Source organism: Meles meles, chromosome 11 (assembly GCF_922984935.1).
Source record: "Meles meles chromosome 11, mMelMel3.1 paternal haplotype, whole genome shotgun sequence".
NCBI classification, from domain to species: domain Eukaryota; kingdom Metazoa; phylum Chordata; class Mammalia; order Carnivora; family Mustelidae; genus Meles; species Meles meles.
The window spans coordinates 30,576,214-30,603,848 of record NC_060076.1 but is presented as its reverse complement, the minus strand read 5'-3'; the positions used below and the strand labels follow the sequence as shown (position 1 = coordinate 30,603,848).

Genomic DNA, 27,635 nt, shown 5'->3' with positions numbered 1-27,635 from the left:
GGATTCCCTCTCCCTCTTCAGGGATACTGTTACCAACCTAACCCAGATAGGTCATTTTTGTGTCTTTTTCAATATCCTTTTCTTTTTGAAAGTTCTAGATGTTAGTTTTTCCACATGAAAATAGGCAGGAGTCATGATTTCATGTACCCCTGTGTCGTATTTAAACTGACAACCATTGAAAGTTCTCAGGGTCAGAAATGGAGACATTTCTCTCGAAGATGTCTAAGTATAAAATTGTCCCCAAGCTGATCGTGATTTCCAGACTCCTTGTGCTTCACAGCTCTCCTCAGTAGGAAGTCTCTCCTGTTGGGTACAGCAGGGATCCCCAGATTCCAATTTAAGGTTCTTTTTTCACTCTTGCTGCACTGAAAATGGAGACACCCTTAATTTCCAAATGATGATTTACAAGTTTTCCTGACTCATGAGACACTTAGAAAGTCCCAGTTTCCAATTATCCTCTTTTTTCCCTAAGTGCCTATGCTGAATTTTGGGGAAATTTATAAAAAAGAGATACAGTCCCTACGATTTACATGCTAAATGGTTAGACGTCAACCCTGTGTTCAATGGAATTGGGGATGTGAGACACTTACATGAGCTAGAAGGTCTGGACACGTTCCTATGCTTTTTCATCCTCTTCTCCTGTTTTTATTCTGATGTTTCTTTAGCAGTCCATTAATTGATTCACAAATAAATATTAAATGTTTACTCTGTCACATTTGATATGGGTGCTTAGGACACAACGTTAAAATAGACGTTCTCAGTGCTCTTAGAGGGCTTGTATATTCTGCAATTCTAACGGGAGGGTTGGCCATCACTAGAAAATCACAGACATGTAAAATTCTCACTGGGACAAAGGGTAGGAAAAAGTAAAACAGTATCATACTAGTCTAATATAGGAATTTTTTTTCCAAAACCCCATGTGATACGTGATTGTTTCCTTCACCCTATCCACCCAGGCGAGGCAAACCCACCCACAGTATTGATCCACAAACGCAAGTGTGGCCTGCTCTTGGCCTGCTCTTCAGAGCTACAGCCGGAGAGCAGGCTGGCGTGCACAGCGCGAGGTGGTCCCCAGTCAGCAGGCTTTCTGCCGGAGCTGCTCCTCTCCTCACACCCCCACTGCCTTAAAGAGGAAGAGCACACACAACTGCAGGGCCCAGCAGGCGCTTGTCTCTAGAGCCTGTGGGTCTGTTCCAGAAGAGGCCGCTGCCTGTGCCTCTGCCACCTCCCACCTAGTTCATGCTGCCCGGGAGTGTGTCTCTGAATACGCTGAGAAGACTGAAGAAGAAGACAAGGCAGCTCCAGGCAAATTCAAAGAGCAGAACTCATCCAGTAGGGTGACCACCGCCATATTTTCTGAGGAATCTCAATCCCGAACCTCTGAGTCAGGGCCCAGATGGTAGGAGAAAAACAAAATTTTGTCCTTGGTTTTCTCCCCTCATCTCTGTCTTCTAAGGAAAAGTTTGAGTTTCCCTGAAGTAAAAGTCCGTGTGTGTGTGTGAGAGAGAGAGAGAGAGAGAAAACACACTCCATGTCTCTTACTGATAATGGAAGCCCCTTGCTGACTCTCCCTTTGGGTTGGCTCTGGGAGTTTCCCTCTTTTTTCACAGGCATCGTGTATGCTTCAGGGGATCATTGAGAGCTGCTCTACCAGGGGCAATCAAGCAAGGTGCCATTTTAAACTGGAAATTACCCATTTATAATTTAATATAGAATAGTTGACCTTCAATTTAGAGGTTCCCCCTTCAGGTCACAGGACCTTTGTGGCTAAAAGGAATTTAGTCCTTCCCTCACCGCACCAGTGCCGCGTCACCCCATTACCACCCTGCTCTCTGGGGCTAGGCTTCCTAATGAGAGTCACCTGTGTGGAAAGCAGGAACATCCTCCTTGGCACCAGGAAGTCTGGTTATGTACTTTGACCGGGTTTTTTTTGGAAGGCCTAAAGGTATTCTGCTCTGAGTCCTAGTATCTTTTTCTAGCATGCCAGTTACGCGTGGCTTTGCTAGTTCTCCTTATGCGCATTTCCTGGTTATGTCACTGCTCCTGCTACATTCACATTTGAGTAAAAGGTAGTTTCCTGCACCGATTCCATAGCACGGACCAGATTCCGGAGTTTCACCTCCATGCCCTAAATTGTTAGCGATCAAAGATCCTAACTTGTCCTGAGACAGACTGAGATCAGACAAATCCATATGGAATCCCGAGGGGAAAAAAATAAGGACTTTTTAATACCTTTGTCTTCCTCTCTCTTCATCCTTCCTCCTTCTTCGTGCCTGACACGTGTCCTATTTAGGCCACAAAGAAGAAGCATGCTCAGGTTCCCTTGGCTGATCTGTGTCATCCTGACAAGGACAATAGACATCATCATCGATTTCTTTGTCCTAATTCCAGGCCCTTCTAGCCTCCTGTCCTCTCAGCATTCTAATGCCCATCATCCCTTAGGGTGGGGCAGTTTAAAAGTGCTTACCCCATACCACACCAGGATGTCTGAGCCTTGTGAGGTGTCCCTTGGGCTCTACCAGTTTGCCCCTCCCTCTGCCCTTGCTAATAGAGGCACACCATTCTGATACCATGCTGGGTGTGAAGCTTCTCCCTAAAGCTGCAGGGCTCCTGAACTCTACCCTGAGATGGGATGGAACGTGCTTCAACTAGGTTTCCAAAAATCATCCTGGACGTTTCTGTTGCCCTGCCCCTGGGTTTGACAGCCAGTGTGAGACAGAGCATATGGGAACGCCTCTTCACGCCCTCAACCAGGGTTCCGGTTCCTCCTTGTGTGTCCTCCCCAGCCACATCCTCCCCTACGTTAGCTTTGATTTTAGAAACTCAGTGGTCAGACCATGGCTCTTAGTCTTCTGATCCAAGCCTTTTTGGAATTTCAAGCAAAGCAACGATATCGACATGCATCTCAAGCACGGAGCTCTGGCAAATCAAAAGCGCTTTACTTTTAGACTATTTTGTTGGCGGTTAATCCATTCATAAATGTGATCAGCTCCCCCCAAGCAAGGAGTACTACAGGGAGCTGATTCAGAAGATAAATAGAACCCACCAGGGAGCGTTAGAGGAATGAAAAACCATATCTGTTAAAATTTCAAAAATATGACCTTATTGAAAGAATCTTTGACCCCAAGGTAGGTTCTATAGACATGTTAAAAACATCTCCTTCAAATCAGACGTTGCAATACAGGAGACCATAAATGGTGTTCCATCTGACCCTAAAGACAAAAGCAGCTATTGTGAGCTTCTGGGGCTGGAAAAGACACACAAGGAGCTCAGGGTTCAGAGCGGTGGCTGGAGTGTCTCACAAAAGCCCTGTAGGATCCGACGTTCTCTGTGATTCGCTGCTGTGGGGTCCACTGCCCTTTGTTGTCGCTGCCCATGTCAGGCAGGTGGATTCCCCGGGGCTGCCACAGGGCCCTTCTGAAGCTAGATCAAATGCACCAGAATGAACTGTTTGGAAAGCAGACGCTTGTTAAGCCATCAGGAAAAGCAGAGGTGAACCTAAGGAAGCAGAGAGGAAGAGGGGAAGGCCCACTTTCTGCAAAAATATCCCAGAACAATAAAGAGCAGAGCTGCCCACGGCAGCACCGCCATGAAACACCTCAGACGCCAATCCGAGGAGCCTGGAAATCCCATCTCAGAAAGATCAAACCTGCCCTGATGGGAAGCACTTCTGACAAATAAAATGCCAGAGGAAAGTGCTGCCACTTTCCCTTTTTCAAATCATAAATTATCCTAGTTTCCTGGAAAAGTATGCCGAGACAGACTTATTGCCCCCCCTTGAAAAAGCCAGGGAGACCTGGTCTTTAAGAATCTCGCTTGGAGGTGTTAAAAAAAAAAAAAAAAAAATGTCTAACCATTCAGACTTCCAGAACCTGGGGGTGAAAATTGCCACGAATGATCAATGATTGCCTACTCTCAGAGGTCAGACCTTCTGAGAGTGAGCCGGCCAAAGCTATTAAAAGAGCCAGTTCTCATTGTGATAAAGCACATCCTGGCAGAGCCACGAAAAGGAAAATTACAGCAATCAATACAGATCAAAATGAAAACCGGATGAAGGTTTCAGCCAAACTTGCCTTCATTTCTGCTATAATGGATTAACTTTTGGGTGCTGATATCAGCACAGTTTGCACATATGAGGACATTGTATGGGAATCCGAGTTGGGTAGACATTTAACTGAAACCAGAGCAGATTCTTGACATTTACAAGGGTTAACACTGCCTCTCACACTCGCCAACTTCTCCCATAATTGAGCCGTGTTTCAGAAATCTTTATCCCTTCCAACAACTTGTACGTAGCTCGGCGCTGCAGCCCCTCTTGGTATATTGAACAGACAATAGTCCATTGAGAAGCTTTCGCTATAGTGTATAGGCTTTGAAAGAGTTCACAGTGAAGCTTCCAGTAAGGAATTCTGCTTTATCATGCTCAATCTTATTGGGATTAATCCCGTGGAATTTGCCAGAGGACAGATAAAATCCAGAAAAGATAGGAAAGATAGCCTACCCACAGGATTCTCCGCCAAACAGCAAAGTCAGTGTCGCAGGAAGAACCATGCCCTCCTCTCCCCAAATGGCTGTATCCTGATCCCTAGAAGCTGTGTAGATTTGATACCTTATATGACAAGAGGGAATTTACAGGTGTGACTAAATTCGGGATCTTGAGATGAAATTATCCTGAATTAGTCGAGTGGACCCAATGTAATCTAAGCGTCCTTTTAAGAGGGAGGCAGGAGAATCTGAGTCAAAGGAGGAAGTGTGACAATAGAAGCAGAGGTCATGATGGTATGATTGCTGGAAGGGGTCAAAGACAAGGAATGAAGGCAGCTTAGATGCTAGAAAAGGCAAAGTATGAATTCTACCCTCGAGTTTCCGGAAGGAACACAGCTGCTAACACTTTGATTCTACCCCAGTGAAACCTATTTTGGACTTCAGACCTCCAGAACTGTTAAGCGGGTACACTTGTGTTGTTCTCAGCAGCTCAGTTTGTGGAAGGCTGTCACAGCAGCAGTCAGCAATGCTTGTCTTTAACACTCATCCCTTCTCATTTTCTCTGCCCAACATCAAGTGAAACATCCAGTTCAAACAAGGTTTCCAAAATGACCTTTTTTCTCTCTTTTAGGGTTAACTCCCGCACAACCCCATGCACTCTCAGCTGCCGTTGATTTCATAGATACCCCTTCGGAGTACTTGAATTTCCAAACAGGACCAGGGAGAATATGTTTTCTATGGGAAAAAAAGGGAACTAACTGCCGTTGAGTAGCTATTGATACCAGGCACCGTAGTGGGTATTTTGGACCTATCCCATGTCATCTTTCCAGTTTCTTTGTGAGGCATCACTGCCCCCAACCGTGTTGTGACTGAGGGTCCCAAGGTTCAGAGAAGGCAAATAGCTTACACACAGTGAATGAACCAGCAAAGCTGGGGCTCGATGGAGGCAGATCAGTGCGACTCCAAAATTCTAGTTCTTTCCATTTGAACATGTTGCTTCTGCCTTACTTTTATACAAAATGATAACATGCGAACAGCAGAAGGTCTGCATCAGCTTAAAGGAAATAATGGTTGGGGAAGCAGGCACCAGTCCCTGCAAAGACAAAAGTGAGGGGACCATCTGACTCCGGTGAGGTCCTCTTTGGCAGGTCGTTGTGGAGTCTCATCGCTTCGTCTTCTCTCGGGGACAAAACTGTTTCGACATCATCATTCCTGATCATTTCCACTCTCCTTGTAGGGGTATTTGCCTTCGGACTTTTTGCTACCGACATTTTTGTAAACGCCGGGCAGGTGGTCACGGGGCACCTGACGCCGTACTTCCTGACAGTGTGCAAGCCGAACTACACCAGTGCAGACTGCCGGGCACACCACCAGTTCATCAACAATGGGAACATTTGCACTGGGGACATGGAAGTGATAGAAAAGGCTCGGAGATCCTTTCCCTCCAAACATGCTGCTCTGAGCATTTACTCCGCCTTATATGCCACGGTGAGTACTGCAGTCCCGTCGTCACTCCCAAGACCAAGACAAGCGTTTGGCTGGGACGGGATTCTCTCTCCCCTCCTCACTTTCTTTCTCTTATCGCTGTCACTTAGAGTGTTACAGGAAACACGTGACAGCATGTTTCTCCTGTACGGCATCATGCTGTTGCCCCTACTCCCCTCCCCAACATCCCAGGGTAATATACTGACCTGCCAGAGGCTATTAATTTGGCAGTGTTGATTATCTCTTAGTCAGATCTTCCCATTTTACAGATGCAGAAACTGAGGCCCAGAGAATAGCTGAGAGCCCCAGTTTGGAGCTGGGACCTATGCTCCTGGCACCATGTCCAGGATTCTTCCACTTGCCCACAACAACACTCTTTGCCAAAGTTTTCATTGGTCCCAGAGCAGCACACATTTCTCATACCTGCCTACAAATTTGCAGGTGTGGGCTTCAAGCACATGGCAGCCTTGGTAGTACAGCGACCTGGGAAAAAAAAACACAGCTTCCCTCTGCTCCTCCTAACACTCCTCCTCTTTATTTAGCCAGAATAGATGGACAATACTACATAAGCCCCAACACCCAAAAGTTCACTTCTCGCTGCTCCACAAATCATACAGGGTTTGACTGCCCCCACTAGGGTGTAATGTTCTCTTTACATTTTTTTTTGCTTTCATTACAGAAAAAAACCTGAAATGTGTCTCATGTCTTAAAATACAAGAAGAAACAATGGTGTCCCTTTTATTTTCCTACTCTTTTATTGTGTCCATTTTGGGTTGACTTCATCTCCCCTTTCTCTGGTCTATGCTTCCGTAGAACCAGGAGTATGGAAGGAAGTAAAGAAGGGATCAGCTCAAAAGTTGGGTATCCCATGTCTTTACCTGTGGAAGAGCAACTATTGGTCAAAAACACACCTTTTCCTTACTTGAACTTATGTTCCAGGTATGACTAGTCTAGTGATTCTCAATGAAAGGGAGCGGAAGGAGAGGACAGAGGAAAGACCCCCTTAAAATGATCCATTCTTGGGTGCCTGGGTGGCTCAGTGGGTTAAGCCGCTGCCTTCGGCTCAGGTCATGATCTCAGGGTCCTGGGATCAAGTCCCGCATCGGGCTCTCTGCTCAGCGGGGAGCCTGCTTCTCTCTCTCTCTCTCTCTCTCTCTCTCTGCCTCTCCGTCTACTTGTGATCTCTGTCTGTCAAATAGATAAATAAAAAATCTTAAAAAAAAAAAAAAGATCCATTCTTCCCAGAGGTTCTGAGCAAGACTTATCCTACCCCCAGGAGAGCAAGTTCCCACAGTCTCCAGGGAGAGTAACTGTGCTCTCTGCTGAGAGCTTGCCTCTGATGGGAGAGTGTCTCTGACATCCCTGGAGACAAATTCAGGGTGGAGAGAAGGTGACTGACTACATGTCCGGACTATTCAGCACAGTTTAAAATAAATTGCTGAATATTCTCTTTAAAACAATGGTTCCTGGGGCGCCTGGGTGGCTCAGTGGTTTAGGCCACTGCCTTCGGCTCAGGTCATGATCTCAGGGTCCTGGGATCGAGTCCCGCATCGGGCTCTCTGCTAGGCGGGGAGCCTGCTTCCCTCTCACTCTCTCTGCTTGCCTCTCTGCCTACTTGTGATCTCTCTCTGTCAAATAAATAAATAAAATCTTAAAAAAAAAAAAAAAAAAAAACAATGGTTCCTTTGTGTCGAGCTCACAGGATCACATCTGTAGGATGAATTACCCAAAATTAACTTTCCTAGTTATTCCTTTTAGTTCTACCTTTTAATGAGTATGTGATAAAAGTTATTTCAGCTGCCGCTCATTAAGGAAACATGCATGTAGATAATAGAGAACCCTCAACTTATAAAACAGATCAGTTGTAGATTGGTAAGCCTTCTTTGCTTTATGATAGATCAATCGATTGATTGATCAATTGATTGGCAGGCCACATATTTTTTAAGCAAAAAATATCCTCTCAGGCAGTCAGGATATTCTTCCACTTTCCAAATATCTGCTTGTTCTGAATTATCTAGAACCAATTTTTATATGAAGCAATGTACTCTTGAACCCTTTTCTGTATATTGATCCAACTCAAGTCATTGCTGTGTGAAATTTGTGTAATACCACTATAGAAATTAATCTGTTTCTCATAATAACTGATTATCTCATCAAATGAGATATGAATTTCATTTGAGTAAAAAGAAATCTGTTCACTCAGAAGAGATGCTGCTGTAGCACTTGTTTTTGAGGATTCAGTTAAAATCCAATCCAAATCATGCCCACAGATGGACTATAATCAGATAAACCCTCATACAAGATTCCAGCTGTGTGAACTCTTTTTGAGCCCCTAATATGTGTGAAGGGCTTTCAGAAATTACTCAACAAGGATGTCCTACGTACTGGTTAATACTTTGAAGAATACTAACCATAAGCCCATGCTCTTGATAGTTGGTAATCTTACGGGAATGATTTATGAAGGGCATACCTAAAAAAAGAACACAAAAATATTAAATACTCAAGTTAAACATACCTGGTACAGATGTTAAGTAACGTTTCCTATACAGGGTCAGAATGGTGTCATGATGTGTTCTCATTTGTGTAGCTGATTGGACCAGAGTTTTCCATAGCACATCTGTCACCAGTAAGAGAGGATCCTGTGTGCATGTATTCACACCACTGTTGTGAACGGTGAACTTAGGAAATTAAGTTTCCATGGTCATATAGTAGGATGCATCTGTTTGAACTTGTCTCTACCCAGGCCATAAAAATACACTTGAGACCATGAGTATTAGCGAACTACTTCTCAGAATTGCAAAGTCACTTGTCAAATTTTTAAAGAAATTATGGGATGGGTCCGTAATGCCCTCTAGTGGCTTCTTGTAACCATTACCAAAGGTGATTAACAACTTTGGAAGAGGCTCTAGCCCACGAGACACACATTTAAGAACAGAGCCTCTGAAACTTGGAGAGTCTTGCCCAACTCCCCACAATGAACAAGAAGAGCCTACGTCTCAGGTATCATAAATTGCATCATCCTTTCCTCAGGTCAGGTCTTCCCAACCTTTTGGATGTCATGGGACCCAGAGAAAGGCTCAGTATTTTAAAGCACGCCAGAGTAAATGTATGGACAGAGCCCATCACAGCTGTTCCAAGGACAGTGAGAATCCATTTCCCAGCGCAGCTAAAACCTGTTTGTGTGACGCACTCATCCGAAAGTTCTATTTCCGTCAATCTACTAACCAGTCAATGCTTTCATATTTCTTGCCTACGAGTGCGAAGAATCAGCTAGAACTGTGGGGGACACCAAAAGGGAAATATATGGCCACTCGCCTACCTGGTCTTCTCTTCCATAAAATTCATTCTCACAGAAGGTTAATTTGGTCTCTGAGATTCGATATGGGTTTCCTAATACCCCCCAAGTGAATCTTGAATTTGTTGCATAAAAGATGTCTGATCTAAAGCTGATCTTTATTCTGCAGCGGGTCCCTGCATTGCTATTTCTGTTTAGGGGCCCCTAGAACACAGAGCAACACAACACATGCGTGGCTGTGTGTGGTTCTTGCTGCCCTGGTTTCCGACCCAGATTCTAACCTAAGTGACTTGGTGGGATGTTCAAGCAGTCAGTGCACCCGCCTTGACACGGCCCTGTTCACCTCCATTTGCATGTGCCGGTGCGTGCATGTTTGTGTGTGTGTGTGTGTGTGTGTGTGTGTGTACACGTGCATGGGTTTGCGCCCCACAGGCAGGCTGTCTCGTACTCACCAGTCTCCGTCCTGTTCCAGATGTACATCACAAGCACAATCAAGACAAAGAGCAGTCGTCTGGCCAAACCCGTGCTGTGCCTGGGGACCCTCTGCTCCGCCTTCCTGACGGGCCTCAATCGGGTCTCCGAGTACCGGAACCACGGCTCCGACGTGATTGCCGGCTTCATCCTGGGCACTGCTGTAGCCTTGTTTCTGGTGGGTCGGCTTCCCTCCTTCTATCTGTTTCCCCTGAAAATCTGTCCGTGGTCACGGCAAGTCGGATTAGCCAGACCGCAGAGCAAGTCCATGTTCCTCCTGCCCCAGCCTCGCAAACTGCCATTTTTCCCCCTAAGGATTATGCATCCTATTGCCACAAAAAGGACTTCTAAAGTACATTTTCTTCCAGAAATCCGATTGCATATTCCCCATGGCGGTCAGGAAGAGAAATGCCTGGGGCCAATGGCTTGTCCCACTTCCTTCAACCCGTCCTGGGCTAAGGAGTGAGGCCTGGCAGACTAGTAATTGGGCGTACCTTCAAACCAGTGTTCTTTTTTTCTTTTTTTTTTTTTTAAGATTTTATTTATGACACAGAGAGAGGGAGATATAATAAGAGAGGGAACACAAACAGGGGGAGTGGGAGAGGGAACAGCAGGCTTCCCCGTGGAGCAGGGAGCCCAATACACAGGACTCCATCCCAGGACACCCTGGGATCATGACCTGACTGAACGTAGACACTTAAGGACTGAGCCACCCAGGCATCCCCAGAGCATTGTTCTTTAAATATTTGTGCAGAAGGTATTGAGAGCAGAGGCTAAGTGTTGCCTGAGGGAAGAATGGAAAACAAAGACCATGGGTGGAAGCAAGACAGCCCCTTCTCAGGCACCCCAGAAGTTCAGCTCTGGTCCATACTTGTATGTCCCACTCAGCAGTATGAAAACCCTCCTCTAGTCACACCCAGACTTTCTAAAAGGCTTCTGTTACCATCTAAACGTGGCTCTTGGGCAACTTGTTTCCACTCCAGTTGCCTTCTCAATTACATATAATAACCTTTCTGGAGAAGAGTTTGGGGTAATACAGTTTTCTCCATCTCCCATTTTTTCCAATGATTTTAGTTCCTCAAATAGATGGGGACCTTGCCACCTGCTTAGCTAGGAAATCTTTTCATCGGAGTTGGATTGGAAGTGAAAAGGTTAATTTTTATTGTTTTTGTCTTATTACAGTTTTGTTGAAGTATGCTAGGCAGATCATAAATGGCACAAGAAGTGTACAATTTGATAAACTTTGACATACAGATACGTCCTTCTCTCTTCCTTCACCTCATTCCCAAGCAACCACTGATCTTTCCATCACTCTATCACTCTATATGAGTTTGCTTTTTCTAGGACTTCATATGAATGGAATCATAGAATCTATATTCTTTTTTTTTTTTTTTAGATTTTTATTTATTTGGCAGAGAGCAAGAGAGGGAACACAAGCAGGGGGAAGAGGAGAGGGAGAAGCAGACTCCCCACTGAGCAGGGAGCTGATGCGGGGCTCCATCCCAGAACTCTGGGATCATGATCTGAGCTGAAGGTAGCTGCTTAACTGACTGAGCCACACAGGCACCCAAATCTATATCTATATCTATCTATCTATCTATCTATGTATATATGTATATATATATATATATATATTTTTTTTTTTTTTTTTGCTATCTTTCACCTGGCATAATTATTTTGAGATTCATCTATTATAACATGTAGCAATAATTCACTTCTCTTTCTTGCTGTGGAATATTTTATATTATGGGCATACCACAGAAGTATAATTTTTAAATACTCTTCAGGGATTTAAAATATACCCAGGAGGATTTATAGTAAATCAGTGGGCCTGGAGAGTCATATGTTGTGCAGAAAATGAGTCCCCTGGTCATATTCAACAAGCTATCCCTAAAACACAAAGCCATCACAGCCTTGATGTTCCTCCTCCCCTCCTGCCTACTCTGGTCCAAAGCCCCCATTAAGACTGGCATCACACATAGATGCATGTCACGGTCCTAGGACCTAATTCTTTCTCGACCTATCCCTCCTCCTTACGCTACCTCACATACAAAATAGACATATGCCTCTCCCCATCTCTAACTCGGAGTTTTCCAAATTTTTTTACCTGTTGAGATACAGAAAATGCTCACAGTTACTCAGAACACCCATCTCCCAGGGGAGATGAAGAAGCCCCATTTTAACTCAAAATTATTTTTAATGGATCCAAGCTTTCTTTCTAAAGTAAAAGCAGAGGACTTTGGTGGAAATGTTCTGTATGAAGCTGCAGGAAAAACAGTGCTGAGACGGTCCTCAGATGTTGATATCCCCTAAGGAGTATTTTCCAATGACTGCCCTTTAAAAGAAGGAAAGAGTATGGGAGTCTTCAAGAGAAGAGATGGTTCTCAAAGACAGATAAGCAGTTCATAAATGAAGCCTTGGCTCAAAAGCCAAACAGTTCTGCTGCCCCTCAGTCCTGGAGCCAGTGTCCCCAGCTGGAGAGAAAGAGCAGTGCTCACTGTCCCAAGCTACTACATGAGGTTTTATGGGATGAAATCTGGGAAATCCTTTGCATTTTCTAAGGAGCCATCTACAAATTCTGCTTTGGTATTAAACTTGATTTTTCTGAGTAACTTGCAGCCCTGTTTCCTACCGCTCGGTTACTGTTTGCTCTGTTACTGGCTTCCCAGTGGATGAAAAATATCAGACTTTTTTTTTTTTGTTTTCCCACAAAAGGCCTTTATGTAAGACCCAGAACTGCTACTGAGTCGCTCTGGCAGGAGAGAGAGACCCCACAGTCTCCTGCTGTTTTCTGTGTGTGCCCACGTACACACCGCGCATGCACTCACACTGAGCTTGGAAATGGGTCTTAGAGGAGACTGGAAACTCTCCAAACTGGAGACTTGGAGAGGAGACAGGGAAAGAAGAGTCTGAGAACGGGAGCATACCTGCAGCCTACGTGCATTCTTGTTTTGTGTTTTCTGTGAAAATGAAATGGAGGGGAGGGGACTATTAAGTGAGCAATCACTACATGTTCTACCTTTTATATATACCAAGTCACGTGCTCCTAGGACAAGCCTAACTATATTCTTATTCTCATTTTATAGATGAAGAAAGTTAGGCTCAAAAATAAGTAACTTGCCCAATGGCCACCCAACCAATAAAGCCATAAATCTGACCTGGGTCTTTCCAACTCCAGAGCTCCTATACCTCCCATTTCTCCCATTTCTTTAATGGAGGCAGTTTAAGCAGACCTGGAAAGTGAGATAGAAGAAAGCCAAGTAGAGAATAATTACGTAAACGTTTTGCCGGGGTTGAAGAGTGACAGGAAAGATTCAAAGATACTGGGTGAGTGAGTGGCTCAGTCGATTAAGCGTCTGCCTTCGGCTTGGGTCATGATCTCAAGGTCCTGGGATTGAGCCACCATCGGGCTCCCTACTCCCAGGAAACTTGCTTCTCCCTGCTTGTGGTCTCTCTCACTATCTCTGTCTCTCTCTCACATAATTAAATAAGATCTTTTTTAAAAACCTAAAATTTCCTTTAAAAAAAGATTCAGGGATACTGGATATAGAAACAAAGATTCAGAACAAGGGAAGAGAGAACACAGAAAGATAAACTCTATGAGGGCAAAAGAAGCAGAGAAGACGGTAACGACAGACTCAGTTATGAAGGGGGCCTCAGTAGGAAATAAAGAAAAGTGAGTAGTAATTGAGAGGGAGAGTATTTTAATGGAAGCAATAGAGGAAATGTGCCACTGAATTATTTAATCTCAAGCAAACAGTAGTCATATAATTTAAGGATGGTTATCTTGGGCAGGAGGTGAAGACTAGCTCCCACGGATTATTTGCTATGAGTTTGGCACTTGTGAAGAAGCAGGAGAGTATGGTGGTATGATCAAGGTGTATGGAGTTAAAATCTCTCCGTGACCTTGGACAAGTTATCTAACTTCACCATGCCTCCTTGGCGAAGTTGGAGATGGTAATAGTACCTCCCTTGTAAGATCGTTGAGTGGGTTGCATGAAGGAAGGGAAAATTCTCAGGACAATGCCAGCCCTGGAGCGGCCCTCAGTAAATGTCAGCTGTTATTATGAGGCAGTTTATATTCATTGTGTCTTTTAATCACTACAGATCTATGAGAAAGGTGTTGTTATTTCCATTTTACAGGTGGAGAAATAGGTTCAATGGGGAGGGTTGATTATCACTGACCTTGTGGTGATTGGTCAGATGGTTCTTCAGACTTTAGAGGTGCCCAAGGTCTTTGTGTTGTCCCAACCCACTGTCTCAAAGGGAAAAAGTCACGGTGGCAAAGACATTCTAGGGGAAAGGCCTGCCACCCTCCGAGAGGGCCAGGCATTGATGGCTGCAGTCTGACCCTGGTCTTTTGTCCCCTCCATCTGCAGGGCATGTGTGTGGTCCATAACTTTAAAGGAACACAAGGATCTCCTTCCAAACCCAAACCTGAGGATCCCCGTGGAGTACCCCTTATGGCTTTCCCAAGGATAGAAAGCCCTCTGGAAACCTTAAGTGCACAGGTATAGTAAAGTAGTTTTAGCAAACCAAACCCACAGGCTCGAGGCCTGGGGGGTAAACAAATCAGTTCTTCTACTAGAAGCAGGCGGGATACCACTGAATCCACTGAGCACTAATAAAAATCTGAGGTAAAGCCTCCAAGAAATTCAGGCTTCTCTCAGTTAGTCTGGGGCTTGGCAATCATGAATCCTCAGGAAGTCTCTAGTCTAACTTAAACCCCATCTGCTTCAGGACACCTTGACCTACTACATAATACCACATTTAGGAAATTCAGACCAATTATGAGAGAGGCCAGTTTGATTAAGTAACTGGACAATATTTGGAAAGAGAAAGGTGTTATTATATTCAGTGATAGATGTAGACTAGAAGCACTTTCAAAAGATGATGACGAAGTATTCTTTGGGATCTATTTCGATGACCATAATCAAAAAATTCAGTGCAACCCTACTCACTTATTTTTGCTTCGGTCGGTTGCTAGGTGCTTTACAAATACATCCTTATTTGAACAAACACCTTTTGAATTGATAGGAGAATTCCCATTTCACAGATAAAATAGGAGTCTGAAAATGGCAATGTTCAATTAACTCGCCCAAGGCCACGTACCCTGCCAGTGGGAGAGCTGAGTTGAGTGGTTCTTTAAGCAGCAGAGAATGAGGATAACAAAACAGGGTTTTGCCTTTGTTCAGTTGGCTGAGTCTTGCTAAAATGTTCTTCTGTAATAATCTATTTATCTTGAAACCTTCTTTATACTTATATTCTTACAAAACCGTTTTTATTTTTTTATTTATTTTTTTTTAAAGATTTATTTATTTGACAGATAGAGATTACAAGTAGGCAGAGAGGCAGGCAGAGAGAGAGAGAGGAGGAAGCAGGCTCCCCGCCAAGCAGAGAGCCCGATGCGGGGCTCGATCCCAGGACCCTGGGATCATGACCTGAGCCGAAGGCAGAGGCTTTAACCCGCTGAGCCACCCAGGCGCCCCCAAAACCGTTTTTATAGATAATACAACGGAAAAAGAAATCACCTCCCATTGGAATTATCATGTACTTCATAGAGTACAAAATAGTATTTTTCCCTTTTATCAAACATCTCTCTGAGATGAACTGTCCCATTTCCTTTCACATTTAATGAAGTCTTTCTAATTTTATTAATAAGAAAAACAAAACAGTAAAGCCATTTCTATTTTGGTAAAGCTAGAGCCCTCCATTAAGCCCAGAGCCAAGTACTTTGTTTGTTTTCCGTTAACCTGTATTAAGGTGAAAATTTTGACTTGGCTTAATGAGAAAGAACATACTGAAAAATGTCTTACTGGTTTATTGATATTTGGCCTGTTGATGAGGGTTGAATGATAAAGTGATCCCTTGTAATGAGACTGTGAGACAGACTCTCTCTGGTCCCTATCGGATTATGTTACTGTACCTGATAAGATCAGAGTGGTTCCCCCTACTTTTGAGGTGAAGCAACTGAAGACAAAGGTGAGTTTTAAAAGCAAACAAATATTTACTGAGTTCAACAAACATGGCAATGTCTGTGTTCTTTTAAATGCTGCCTACTTTGCCTTGAACATCCTGGTTTGAGGACACCACCTTTCACCCCAGCCTTCCGCACACACTGCTCCGGCACTACCCTCTGTTGGAAACCACCTCCAGACTTCTGCCTTCTCCCTCAGAACAATTAACAGTTGACCATCCAAGTCACAGAGACATCTAGGCCATATTTTGAGGGGTTCCACTTACCTTGAAAAATAAAGGTCCAAACAGGGTTTCAAAAATTGATCTTCCGTAAGATAGATAAAAGATTCCTTCAACTATATGTTATTATTCACTACAGGCTGTAGTTGAACTTCTTTCAAATCTGTCCATGTATCTTTATTTCCATGTCTGTCACCCTATCTGATTAACAATGAGGTCTTTTCTGAATACACAGCCCTTCATGTGATTGCCTTGCCCAATGGAGGCCCAAATGTCCCTTCTTATCTGCCCCTCCCCTCCCCCCCAAGAACTTGGAGATCTTTGAGGATCTGAACGCTGTGACCCATATCTTATGTACTCTCCATATTTCCTGGCATTCACTAGGTGTGAAACAAATGTTTGATGGATAGAGGCAAGCCAGAACCAAAACCTGAACTAAACACTTCAGACAAAACCGAGAACCTAAAATCAGACCATGGGCAGTCATTATCTGAATCTCCAAAGAAAATAGAAATTAATAAGGAATACCAGGACTTCTGTAGGCCAGGCAAAGCAAAGCTACAGGATGCTGGATAGAAAGATACTTCTCAAGTGATCCCTTCCACACCAACTGTAGAAGACTCAAGTAACAAAGCAGCTGCTTTTAGTATCAAATGTTTCTACGTGTAGTTAGGATGATTATACTCTTTATTTCTTGGCCAAGAAAAGAAAATTAGCATTTATCGCAAGCGATCACATTGAGTACTCACAACAATTCTGCAATTGGTAATGTTAATTGTTTTGTAGATGAAGTAAGTGAAGCACAAGGAATTTAAGAAACATGCCCAAGGTCACCAAGTCAAAATTAAAACAGGCCCATCTAAGTCTTAAAGTTCCTACTCAATGTATGATACCCCACAGCCTGACATTCCCCTCAAGGAAAATTCCATTTGGAAATCTGCATCTCTTAGCATTCAAAGGAAATACGCAGTAGGGATTTGTGTGTTTGAACTGAGCTACCACTCTTCAAAAATAAATATGCCTGTATTTTCTCCTGGGGGCGAGAACTCCCTGTGAGACGCCAGCACCTAGGTTTTCTATTAGAAGCTGACTCCTTTGTAATTTCTGGGGTAGAACCATCTTCCCAGGAAGAACTTTGGGGATCTGAGAGAAAATATGAACCTTTCTTCAGAACATGCATTCATACATGTGAAATCCATCCCACTGTTGAAGATACCTCAGAAGATTGGATAGGGAGGGGACATGGTCACCCAACTTTTCTTCCTCTCAAGACCTTCTTTCTTTCCCTTTTGCCACATGGAGCCCCCACGGCTCCAGTGCTTTTTCTTCCTTTCTAAAACATCAACTCAGATTTGCATATGTTATCTTCTGTGATTCCCCTTAGCATAGTTGATTGAGACAAGGTACATTTTCCAAGATCTTTCCCAAGTACTGAAGAAAAACCAAAAAATAAGTAATTACAGAATCCAACAAACCAAAAATGGTCAGCTTTCCAAAGCATGATTTTGTGGTCCTGTAGAGTGAGTGTGATCTCACGGAGGCCCCGTTCCAGGAACCCACAGAGTGATTTTCATCCTAAAGAGACAGGTGTGGAATTATCCATATTTTGCACCCCTGTGCCTACATGTACCCAAGCAGTCACCCTTAGTGTTGAGCAATTGTGGGCCTGTCAAACATAGTTTATATTAACAAAGAAATGAAGTTAAAGAGGAAACAGTTATATTAACCTACTCTGGGTTGGTATGAAGTTTCTCAATGTCTTCAGATTTGAGGAGGGGGAGACATTTTTTTTTCTTTAGCAGAAAAAGAATCCAATTTATGCTGATGCCCAGATGCCTGGAACCTTACTCCAAGAGGTTCTAATTCAGCAATTCTGAAGTAAAATAATTTATATTTAAGAAAATATTCCCAGAGGAATCAAATGGCCCCCTTGATTTGAAACTAGTGATAGAAATTTGTATTAAATAGAAAAAAAGACCTGGAAAGTTAAAAAGATCTGCCCAAATTCACCCATTTAGTTACCTTCAACTGTTGGATTACTTCATCTTTACCACTTAGTCTCAACTAGAATCTTATACACAAGTAAATGACCAAAGTATTGCCCCCAGAGGTTTTTTTTCAAAAAGAAAGCGTCTTATAAAAGTAAAAGCACAAAAGGAAAAGTTATTTTTCACACTGTGGCAAGAAATGCATCAAGATCTAGTTCTCACAAATATGGCAGATAAAAGTACTTTGAAAAATAAAATACTCCATTTCTAAAATATGTAGTTGAGCTCTCAGGAATATACTATAAGTCTCTGGTGTCCTAAAAACAAACCGAAATCAAGAAACCCCATAATAATCTATCAGATCTAATGCCACAGTTTCTTTTATTTCCCATCCCCACAGATGAGAGATTTTAAGTTCAAACAAGAGGAAGTGTTGGGTCTGCAAAAAGGGGGTCCTGTATATTTAAGTTATATAAAGAAGAGGTAGGGGTTGTATAAACTGGTGTATATGCAAAAATTGATAAAATTACAAGCAAAAAAGACAAAGCTACAATCATAGTATAGATTGTAACACATTTCTAATTAATAAGCAAACAAAATACAGTGAAGATACAGATGATTAGTAAGGTAGATCTAATGTGCATTGTATAGAGCCCTCAAAACACATGAAACATGAAAATAAACTACAGAGAAGTCTCAAGAAATTGTACAGTATCTGTATCACACAGATTACATTCTCTAGAAAAAAAATTCAAAGATATGTACACCTAAAAACAAAAGCCCTACACATTTGAAAATATTAAACTCATTTCTATATAGCTCATGACTCAAAGAATAAATCATACAGAAATTTTTCAAAAATTAGAACCATTTGATATTAAAGCACTACATTAAAAATGTGGGATACAGCTAAAGTTACTTTGAGATCCTTAGAGGTTTTTATTAGAATATAACTGAATAAGTATAATATAATTCTATAGAGACCAAGTTTAGTTGAACAAATTATTCTATTTTGGTTTAAAAATCAGCGAAGATTTAGGGGCACCAGGCTGTCTTAGTCGGTAAAGCATTTGACTCTTGTTCTTGGGGTCATGATCCAGTCCCACATGGGGTGTAGAGATTACTTAAATAAATTAAAAAAAAAAAAACTTTAAAACAATAAATTAAAAAAACTTTTTAAAAATGTATCAGGGAAGATGTAATAGAGGAGGTGACAATTTAAGGGGCCCTGGAAGAGCATTTCAGGGAGAGGGAACAGCCTGTGCAAAGCCAGAAGACAAGAGTACAAGGGCACAGACGAGGAAGAGTGAATGTGCACATGAGTCAGTCAGCCCACGCTGAGTCTGCATCTGCTTGTCTTTGCAGAATCACTCTGCCTCCATGACCGAAGTCACCTGAGACAGCTGAGGTGTCACAAGCTGTTTTTTTTTTAATCACCCTCCAATTCAATACTTCAAGACACACAGTTACTTGATGTCAAACTGTGAAGACAAGTATTATGTTTATCTAGTTAGAGGCTAATGTTTTGTACATTTTTTTGTATGAGGAAGTGATGTAGCTTGCCCTCATTTTTTTTTTTTTTTTGGTCAGCTTTAATATATTTATGCCAGAATTTTAAACCAACAAAATTTTCTCCTTGTTCCAGTGTGCACTGAAGAACCACATTGATTCAATGATTGATGTTTTGTGAAATTTGTACACGAACCTTCTTTTCTCAGTTTTATAGGCACAGAAATAAAATGAATATAACAGTTCACTTTAACCCTTTATTACTGTACTTGCTGCCTCCTCCAGAACTTTTGAATTTTAATGAAAGTTAACTTTTGAGTTGCAGGGAGGGCGATGTTGGTTAATGGTAAATCTCAAAATCAATTGCGCAGAAAGAAATATTTCTTTCAAAAAGAACTTTTTGTCCTTGTCTCTTAACCTGTTTTGTATTCTAAGTTAAAGTAATCTATTAATGAAGTCACTTACTTACATAATCAAGTGGCAGAGACTCCTGGATTCGAGGGGTGTTGGGGCCACATGGTTCTCTCTTCAGTAATGGTTTCTCCTAGCTCAGAGACTCAAGATCTTTCTGGAATCGTGTCCTTGGGCTGGCAGGTGACACTGAAGACTTCCTTCCAAAAAGCGACCTGTACCAGTCTCCCCTGTCAACTCAGCAGTTTTATATCATATTGTATGGACTTTGTATGAAAATGAATATTTTACACTTTGCACAGTATTATTTTACAGAAAGGGTATCAGAGCACCTACAACCTAGAGTCCCAGAGCAACAGCTTGACTTTGTGGCTTTTAATTGTTCTAGAATTTTAACTGCATCTCATTTTTCTAGCATGGTAATAACTAATGTGTAACTCCTTTGAGAGAAGGAGCTCCCTTGTCTGTACCTATCAGAACGTTTTCTTGACACCTTCCATGTTGGCTCTTCTTAGCTTTTTTTTGTACATATTTTTTTTTTCTAAACAGAAGAAAAAAAATTATCACAAAATGTATTCTGGCTCATGTTGTTTGTTTTAAGCTTCATCCACTGGGCACGGTATTTGAAGAGTCACGATGAAGTGAACTCAAGGAATGTTTATACCGTTTAGTTCCGTGCCTTCTCAAAGAAGCCTTTCTAGAGGCATGACTGGTAGGTCCTTCCATAGGGGAGTATGTGAGTGAGTGAGTGAGTGAGTGAGTGTGAGGAGGGGGTCTGTGGGTGTGTATAGGCAAAATATAAAAATTCTTGAAATTATTAGAGCACTTGGAAACACAATCTGGATGCCTAACAAGCTACCTTGGTTTTCAGCCTGCCCATATTTAAGTGGTCAATAAAAAGTTAGTCATTTTTAGGAAAAAAACCTTAACTCTGCTAAATAAAACTTTGCCTGATCTCTCATCTCATTCTGGCCTAAAGTGGTTTACGTTTCCACACACATACCTTCACATGGATCTTCTGAATGCTGTCTGGCTGATGAAGTTGGGCAAGCAGGCAAGGAAGGAAAGAGTGCTGAAAGCTCTATTCATCCCAGATGCCGTGCCCCCGTGCTTTCGCCGAGGAAATCTGGTTGTTCTTGACACAGCCCAGGGAAGCTGGGACGACCCCAAGGCAGTGCTGTACCTATCAGTGCTGGTATTAGAATTCCAGTCTTCCTGACCTCACTATAAGAAGGTGCCTTTGAACCAAGATTGCGTCTTTTCAAATGTTTTTCAACCTAGATCTGCTTGTTTAGATGGCTCAGGGGATAGTGTCGGTAAGAAAAGCGCAGCTTGAGAAATATGCTTTCTGCTAGGAGAAGGAATAATTTGCAGGCTCAGAGCTCTCCACTTTGTATAAGCTACCTAAGCATAAGGTTGCCCAATTTCTGAGCAATTCATTCTCTACACAGATTTTAGTATTTTTTTAAAATAACAACAATGAAGTCTTGATTTTATTTTCTTGTTCAAGGTAAGACATTCTGAAAAATGCTGGCAGACTTTATTGATTTTATATTATCCATTTCTCATCACAGCGAGAGGCCATTTAGATGTGTGACTCCCAGATGGTATTTCTAAGAATGTAAGTCAAGTTGACTTATGAGTGAGTGTTATCCTTCTTCTTTCCATCCTGGTTTCCATCTAGAATGCCTTTTCAAGTGTTACAAGAGCTCTAGCCACAGACTCTAGTTTCCTAGTGTTGGGCTTGGGAGTATTGGTACGTAACTGAGTCACGCTCCAGAGGACACCACACTGTGACACTTGGAAATAAGGGACATCGTTGGGCTCGCACTCGCATCCCTGGGACCAGTGAGCTAATCTGATTCCTTCCATTATGCCATGGCAACCTTAGTATTGCCTCTAATTAGCCCAAGTCACTTCACAGACCTCAAGTTGATCTTTCAAGCCTGCCACTTGAGTTTTATTTCTTAGGGCTAGGGACCCCTCCACACGGGCCTTCTACAAAGACAAAGCCCTCCGGCTAACTAGGATGAGTGGTCACTATAGCCTCAGAATGAATCCTGTAATAAGCATTTCTTCTTTTTAAGGACAGCCCAGAGGAGCCTGTGAAGTCTGACCCCCTGTGAGAGGGAGGAGGGAAAGAACAAAAGAAAGGCTAAGGAAGCCTGTTGACCGGAAGAGCTTTATAGAGCAAATAACTAAAGTTTGTCAAATAGACGGATTCCAACCATCCTCCTAATTTGGCTAAAGGAGACAATGACTCATTTGGAAGTAAAGAGAATATGAATGGAGCCTGTAGGCTTATAAACAATAAGTCTATTTAGATAAGGGAATGATAAGGATGAGGAAAAGCACTCATGAATGTGTGGGTGCCTTCCTGGCAAATTCTAAAGAACTCCCTATCAAGCCTTGATACAAGGGCTGTATGTTGCTCCTCTGAATCAGAGAATGCAAACAGGCATGATACCACACTCTCAAAGAGAGGGAGTGGGTAAAATGGGGTGATTTAGAGAGCAGAAGAGTCAGGAGTAGCCTTTTTGTTTCAAAATATTGGCTTGATTTCCGTGTTTTATGCAACTACTCTCTCAAGGTCGCTGTGTATCTTGGAGGCTAACACATGCAATACGGGATTGCCCCAGTTTGTTCTAAAGAGTAGGGTTGCAGTAAGGCTTATACCGTGCCTGTCCTCCCAAATTCAAGATGTGTACCAGAACCAGCCTGCCATTCCCTGCCATCCCCTGAACCACCATGGCAATCTTGTAGTGAGCACCAAGCCCCTTGCTTGCATCTAGTTCTTGATCCAAATGGCTCAGGATCAGTTGATACATTCATGGATATCCCGGGATCAACTGACATATTGATACTCTACTCTCCAGTCCGTTGCCCCCTGTGGAGCCGTTAACTGCACACACAATTCTAAAATTAGAAATGACTCTGCCTGGGAAAGCAACCTTTGTACCGCTCAAGGCTGGTGCCTCTATCCTCAGTCAGGCTTGTGCATTTCGGTATCCTATGTGTATCAGCATCTATAAAAGGTCACAGTCTAGGGGCTTCCCATGAAACCCAGTAAACCTATGTGCAGAGCGAAGAATGAGGTGAATGTGAAGCTCTTTGTCTTAAAGACAGTCTCTTTAAAAAAAGAGATGTACTTACTTTGCACATAGCTCTAATCTGATGGCCAGGATGGTTTTTTATAATCGACTGAACTAGATTTTTTTCTATTAATGGGTTTTCTTCTTTGTCCCAGTTTTTCTCATTCAGGGCAATGCTGGACAACATTCACTGAACCTTTCTTCCCGAGGCCAGAACACACCTCTGCTTGGTCTGCTCTTTCTTACTGTATGTGTAGTAATCTCAGTCAAAGTGTTCTAGGCCCTGTGTCTGTGGATCAGGAGAAAGTCTGTCTTTTACTATTATGTGTTGAGCTAATCAAACTGAATTATAAGGACCCTTACCACATCTGACCTCAATTATACTGGAAGCTATAACAGATAAGAAAGATAAGAAAGGTAAGCTATAACAGATAAGGAAGGTAAGAAAGGATTGAATTATTTAATCCCTAGCAACAGAAACTTGTGTAGCTTCTTTTGTCAGATGTCAAAACTAGTTGTCAATAATAGCTACATGAGGGGTGCCTGGGTGGCTCAGTGGGTTAAGCCTCTGCTTTCAGCTCAGGTCATGATCTCAGGGTCCTGGGATCAAGCCCCGCATGGGGCTCTCTGCTCAGCAGGGAGCCTACTTCCTCCTGTCTCTCTACCTGCCTCTCTGCCTACTTGTGATCTCTCTCTCTCTCTCTCTCTCTCTCTTTCTCTGTCAAATAAATAAATAAATAAATCTTTTAAAAAAAATAATAGCTACATGAATTTTGAAGGAAGACTGTAAATTCTTCTGTATGGTAAAGGCATCTCTACTTCTGTGACCTTAGGTAAGTTAACCCCTCCAAAACTTAGCATACTCATCTACAAAATGGAAATAATTTAGGGACTACCTATGTGGTGATAATTTTATGTGCCAGTTTGACTTGAACTACAGGGTGCCCAGACCAGACACTTGGTCAAACATTATTCTGGATATGTCTGTAAGGGAATTTTTTTGGATGACATGAACCTTCCAATCAGTAGACTGAGTAAAGACGATTGCCCTCCCTAGGGTGGGTGGCCCTCATCAAATCAACTAAAAGCTGAATGGAACAAAGAGGCTGATCCTCCCTGAAGTGAGAGGGAACTCCTCTCCCCTGACTTTCTGAGCTAAGACATTGTTCTCTTCCTGCTTTCAGATTCATACTGAAACATCGGGTCTTTTTGAATCTCAAGCCTGTTAGCTTTCAGGCTAGAACTTACACTATTATGGGCTTTCGTGGTGCTCGGGCCCTTTTTTTTTTTTTTTTGAAGATTATATTTATTTATTTGACAGAGATCACAAGTAGGCAGAGAGGCAGGCAGAGAGAAAGGAACGGAAGCAGACTCCCTGCCAAGCAGAGAGCCCGACATGGAGCTGGATCCCAGGACACCGGGATCATGACCTGAGTTGAAGGCAGAGGCTTAAACCCACTGAGCCACCCAAGTGCCTTGGTGCTCAGGCCTTTTAGACTCAGATTAGAATTACACCATCAGCTCTCTTGGGTTTCCAGTTTGTTGATTACAGATCCTGGGACTTCTCAGCCTCCATAACTGCATGAGCCAAGTCCTTGTAATAAATTTCTTTATATACATTATGTTGGTTCTCTTTCTCTGGAGAACCCTAATACAGATTTTGGTTGTGAGAACATTCTAAAGAAACAGAGTTTCTGCATGGGTTTTGGGGTTTCTGGAATTGGTTCTTTATTCTGATTAGATGCTAATGACTCTATTTCAAGTAGTAAAGAGAACACCAATAGCCCATGGCCTAATCTGGCAATAGGGACATGTGAAATATCACTACTAAATACTCAATCGCTAATAAGAAGCAAGGGGCTGGGCGCCTGGGTGGCTCAGTGGGTTAAGCCGCTGCCTTCGGCTCAGGTCATGATCTCAGGATCCTGGGATCGAGTCCCGCATCGGGCTCTCTGCTCAGCGGAGAGCCTGCTTCCCTTCCTCTCTCTCTGCCTGCCTCTCTTGTGATTTCTCTCTGTCAAATAAATAAAATCTTTACAAAAAAAAAAACTTGCTAAAAAAAAAAAAAAAAAAAGCAAGGGGCTGAGTGGCATTGTATATGATCTCTAAACATTTTTGGCAAACTAATGAATATAATGAGAGTGGCTACTGTTCCTAATGTCCCTGGACAAAGTAGGGAGAAAATTTTGAATTTAGGGATTTAAATTCCCAATGTATGTGCCTCATCAATGATCTGAAAGTTTCTCTATGCTCTCTGAAGAAGATCCTCGTCTTCTGCAGTCACAGGGCTGAGATTGCTAAAAACCCAGCTCAGAATCTTATCTGGCTAGCTCAATCGCAATGAAAACTGAACTTCCAGCCTCATAGTTTTCTATGATTAAAGTGAGGGCATTAGTGGGGAAAGTATACCATAAAGATTGTGAGGATTCAATTAAATGTCTCATGAAATTCCAGAGAGGGTTTTTAATTTTTAATCCACCTTGCCCACCTTTCTTTTAAAAAATTAGGTTGTGGGGCGCCTGGGTGGCTCAGTGGGTTAAGCCGCTGCCTTCGGCTCAGGTCACGATCTCAGGGTCCTGGGATCGAGCCCCACATCAGGCTCTCTGCTCAGCAGGGAGCCTGCTTCCCTCTCTCTCTCTGCCTGCCTTTCTGCCTACTTGTGATCTCTCTCTGCCGAATAAATGAATAAAATCTTTAAAAAAAAAAAAAAAAAAAAAATTAGGTTGTGCAATTTGTCCTTCTACACTGCCTCAGGCCAAATCCAAAAGAGGGTGGGCTGCTGTGATGAGGGTAGTGTCTGAGATCATGATAGTCTTCAGCAGCAAAGAACAGAAAATTCCAATGCAAATGGCTTTAACAAATGAGGAAATTTATTTAATCCAATAACAAAAAACCCAAGGTTGAACTTCCATGAAAACCACATAATTAGAACCTCAGTTCCATTTCTCTGCAACTCATTTGGCTTAGACTGTGTGTGTTGGTTTTGTCTTCAGGCTGGCCGCAGCATATCCTCAGCATTAAGATAAAGCAACATCCAGGGGGCGCCTGGGTGGCTCAGTGGTTTAAGCCGCTGCCTTCGGCTCAGGTCATGATCTCAGGGTCCTGGGATCGAGTCCCACATCGGGCTCTCTGCTCGGCAGGGAGCCTGCTTCCCTCTCACTCTCTCTGCCTGCCTCTCTGCCTACTTGTGATCTCTCTCTGTCAAATAAATAAATAAAATCTTAAAAAAAAAAAAAAAAAAAAAAAAAAAAAAAAAAAAAAAAAGATAAAGCAACATCCCAAGGGAAGAGTTGTGTTTCTTTGGTTTTTAAGATAAGAAAGATTCCCCCAAATTTCCAGAATGTCTCTTTCAGGCAATCTTCATTCTCTTCAGATGTCTCTGACATCCTATTGGCAAAAATTAAGTCACAAGTCTGTGTCTACACTACTCACTGGATGAAGGAAAAAAGACTGCGATTGGTCTACACCACTTAGCACTCACCTGTGGGGGCTGGAATAAGTCTAGAATCACTGAAGCACAAGGACACACTTGGGTACTATTAGAAAAGAAAGGAAGAACTGTAGGCTACCGAGAGTACTTGCCGCAGAGTTTTGAAACCAATGTAACTTTCTGCCAAAAGCAACCGTAATCCACGAAGAGCACATTAAAAAAAGATGAAATAGGGGCGCCTGGGTGACTCAGTGGGTTTAAGCCTCTGCCTTCAGCTCAGGTCGTGATCCCAGGGTCCTGGGATCAAGCCCTGCATCAGGCATCTCTGCTCAGCAGGGAGCCTGCTTCCTCCTCTCTCTCTGCCTGCCTCTCTGCCTACTTGTGATCTCTGTCTGTCAAATAAATAAATAAAATCTTAAAAAAAAAAAGATGAGATAAAAATGTTTGGTCATTGTATAATAACGAAACAGTAGAGTGGCAAGCTTAGGGATAAAGAAATCTAGAGACTGAGGCATTGTCATGTCCTGTATTACAATTTACACATATTCAAAGGCACATAAATCTTTGCTTTTGAGGTAGACTGCCTAAACACCCTAGAAAGAGAATACTAGAGTGAAAATATTGAGACTCCTAATTACACATAAATTGGAAGGTATGTGGTATCTTACATATTTGTTTAAACCAAAGGGACATTTGCAGTATGCCAAAAGACACAAGAAAGGAGAGCATAGCTTAGAGAATCAAAATACCTGGGCAAGTCAAATCAAGAGCAATCTTGGTCCACACGTTCAAGAAAACATTCAGTGCTTCAGAAACCAGAAAAGCACCTCCCCCAACTCACAATTTTCATTTCTTGTGAACATAGTAGAGGGAATAGGAAACACATATGGGACAAACTGTGCTGACTGGTGAGTCAGTAGGCCTTGCCAATAATGAATTTCATTTTTGTTCACCATCTGCCAAGTGGGCATGTTCTTCAGTGACGTTGGGCATATAAGGTTAAGTCTTGACTATCTAAGCTGTCATGGTGGTCTCCCTCCCCTCGCTTGTGGTTGCTTTAGGCAGGAACATGTGACCCAGTTTTGGCCACTGACACATGGGGAAATCTAAGGGAGATCTTCTTCATGAAATACTGGGGCGGTTGATCAACATCTTAGAACAATAGGGGGCTAGCCTAAGAGAATAAGTTAATGTGTTAAGGATGGCAGAGCAGAAAGATAGAAGGACTTTGGTTCATCATGACACTGCTGAACTGGTCAATAAACCAAAGC

General features: G+C 42.7%; 1 protein-coding gene across 1 annotated transcript in view; it reads left to right on the top strand.

Annotated features, from left to right (window-relative positions):
* The window catches only part of PLPPR1 (phospholipid phosphatase related 1), a 267,180-nt gene extending 246,821 nt beyond the window's left edge, over positions 1 to 20,359 (top strand). Inside the window, exons 5-8 of the mRNA XM_046023129.1 lie at positions 5,723 to 5,973; positions 9,738 to 9,914; positions 14,116 to 14,247; positions 19,288 to 20,359. Of these exons, the coding sequence (XP_045879085.1) occupies positions 5,723 to 5,973; positions 9,738 to 9,914; positions 14,116 to 14,247; positions 19,288 to 19,320 (593 nt within the window). The 3' untranslated portion in view covers positions 19,321 to 20,359. The remainder of the gene's footprint in view (positions 1 to 5,722; positions 5,974 to 9,737; positions 9,915 to 14,115; positions 14,248 to 19,287) is intronic.
* The last annotated feature ends 7,276 nt before the right edge of the window (positions 20,360 to 27,635 follow it).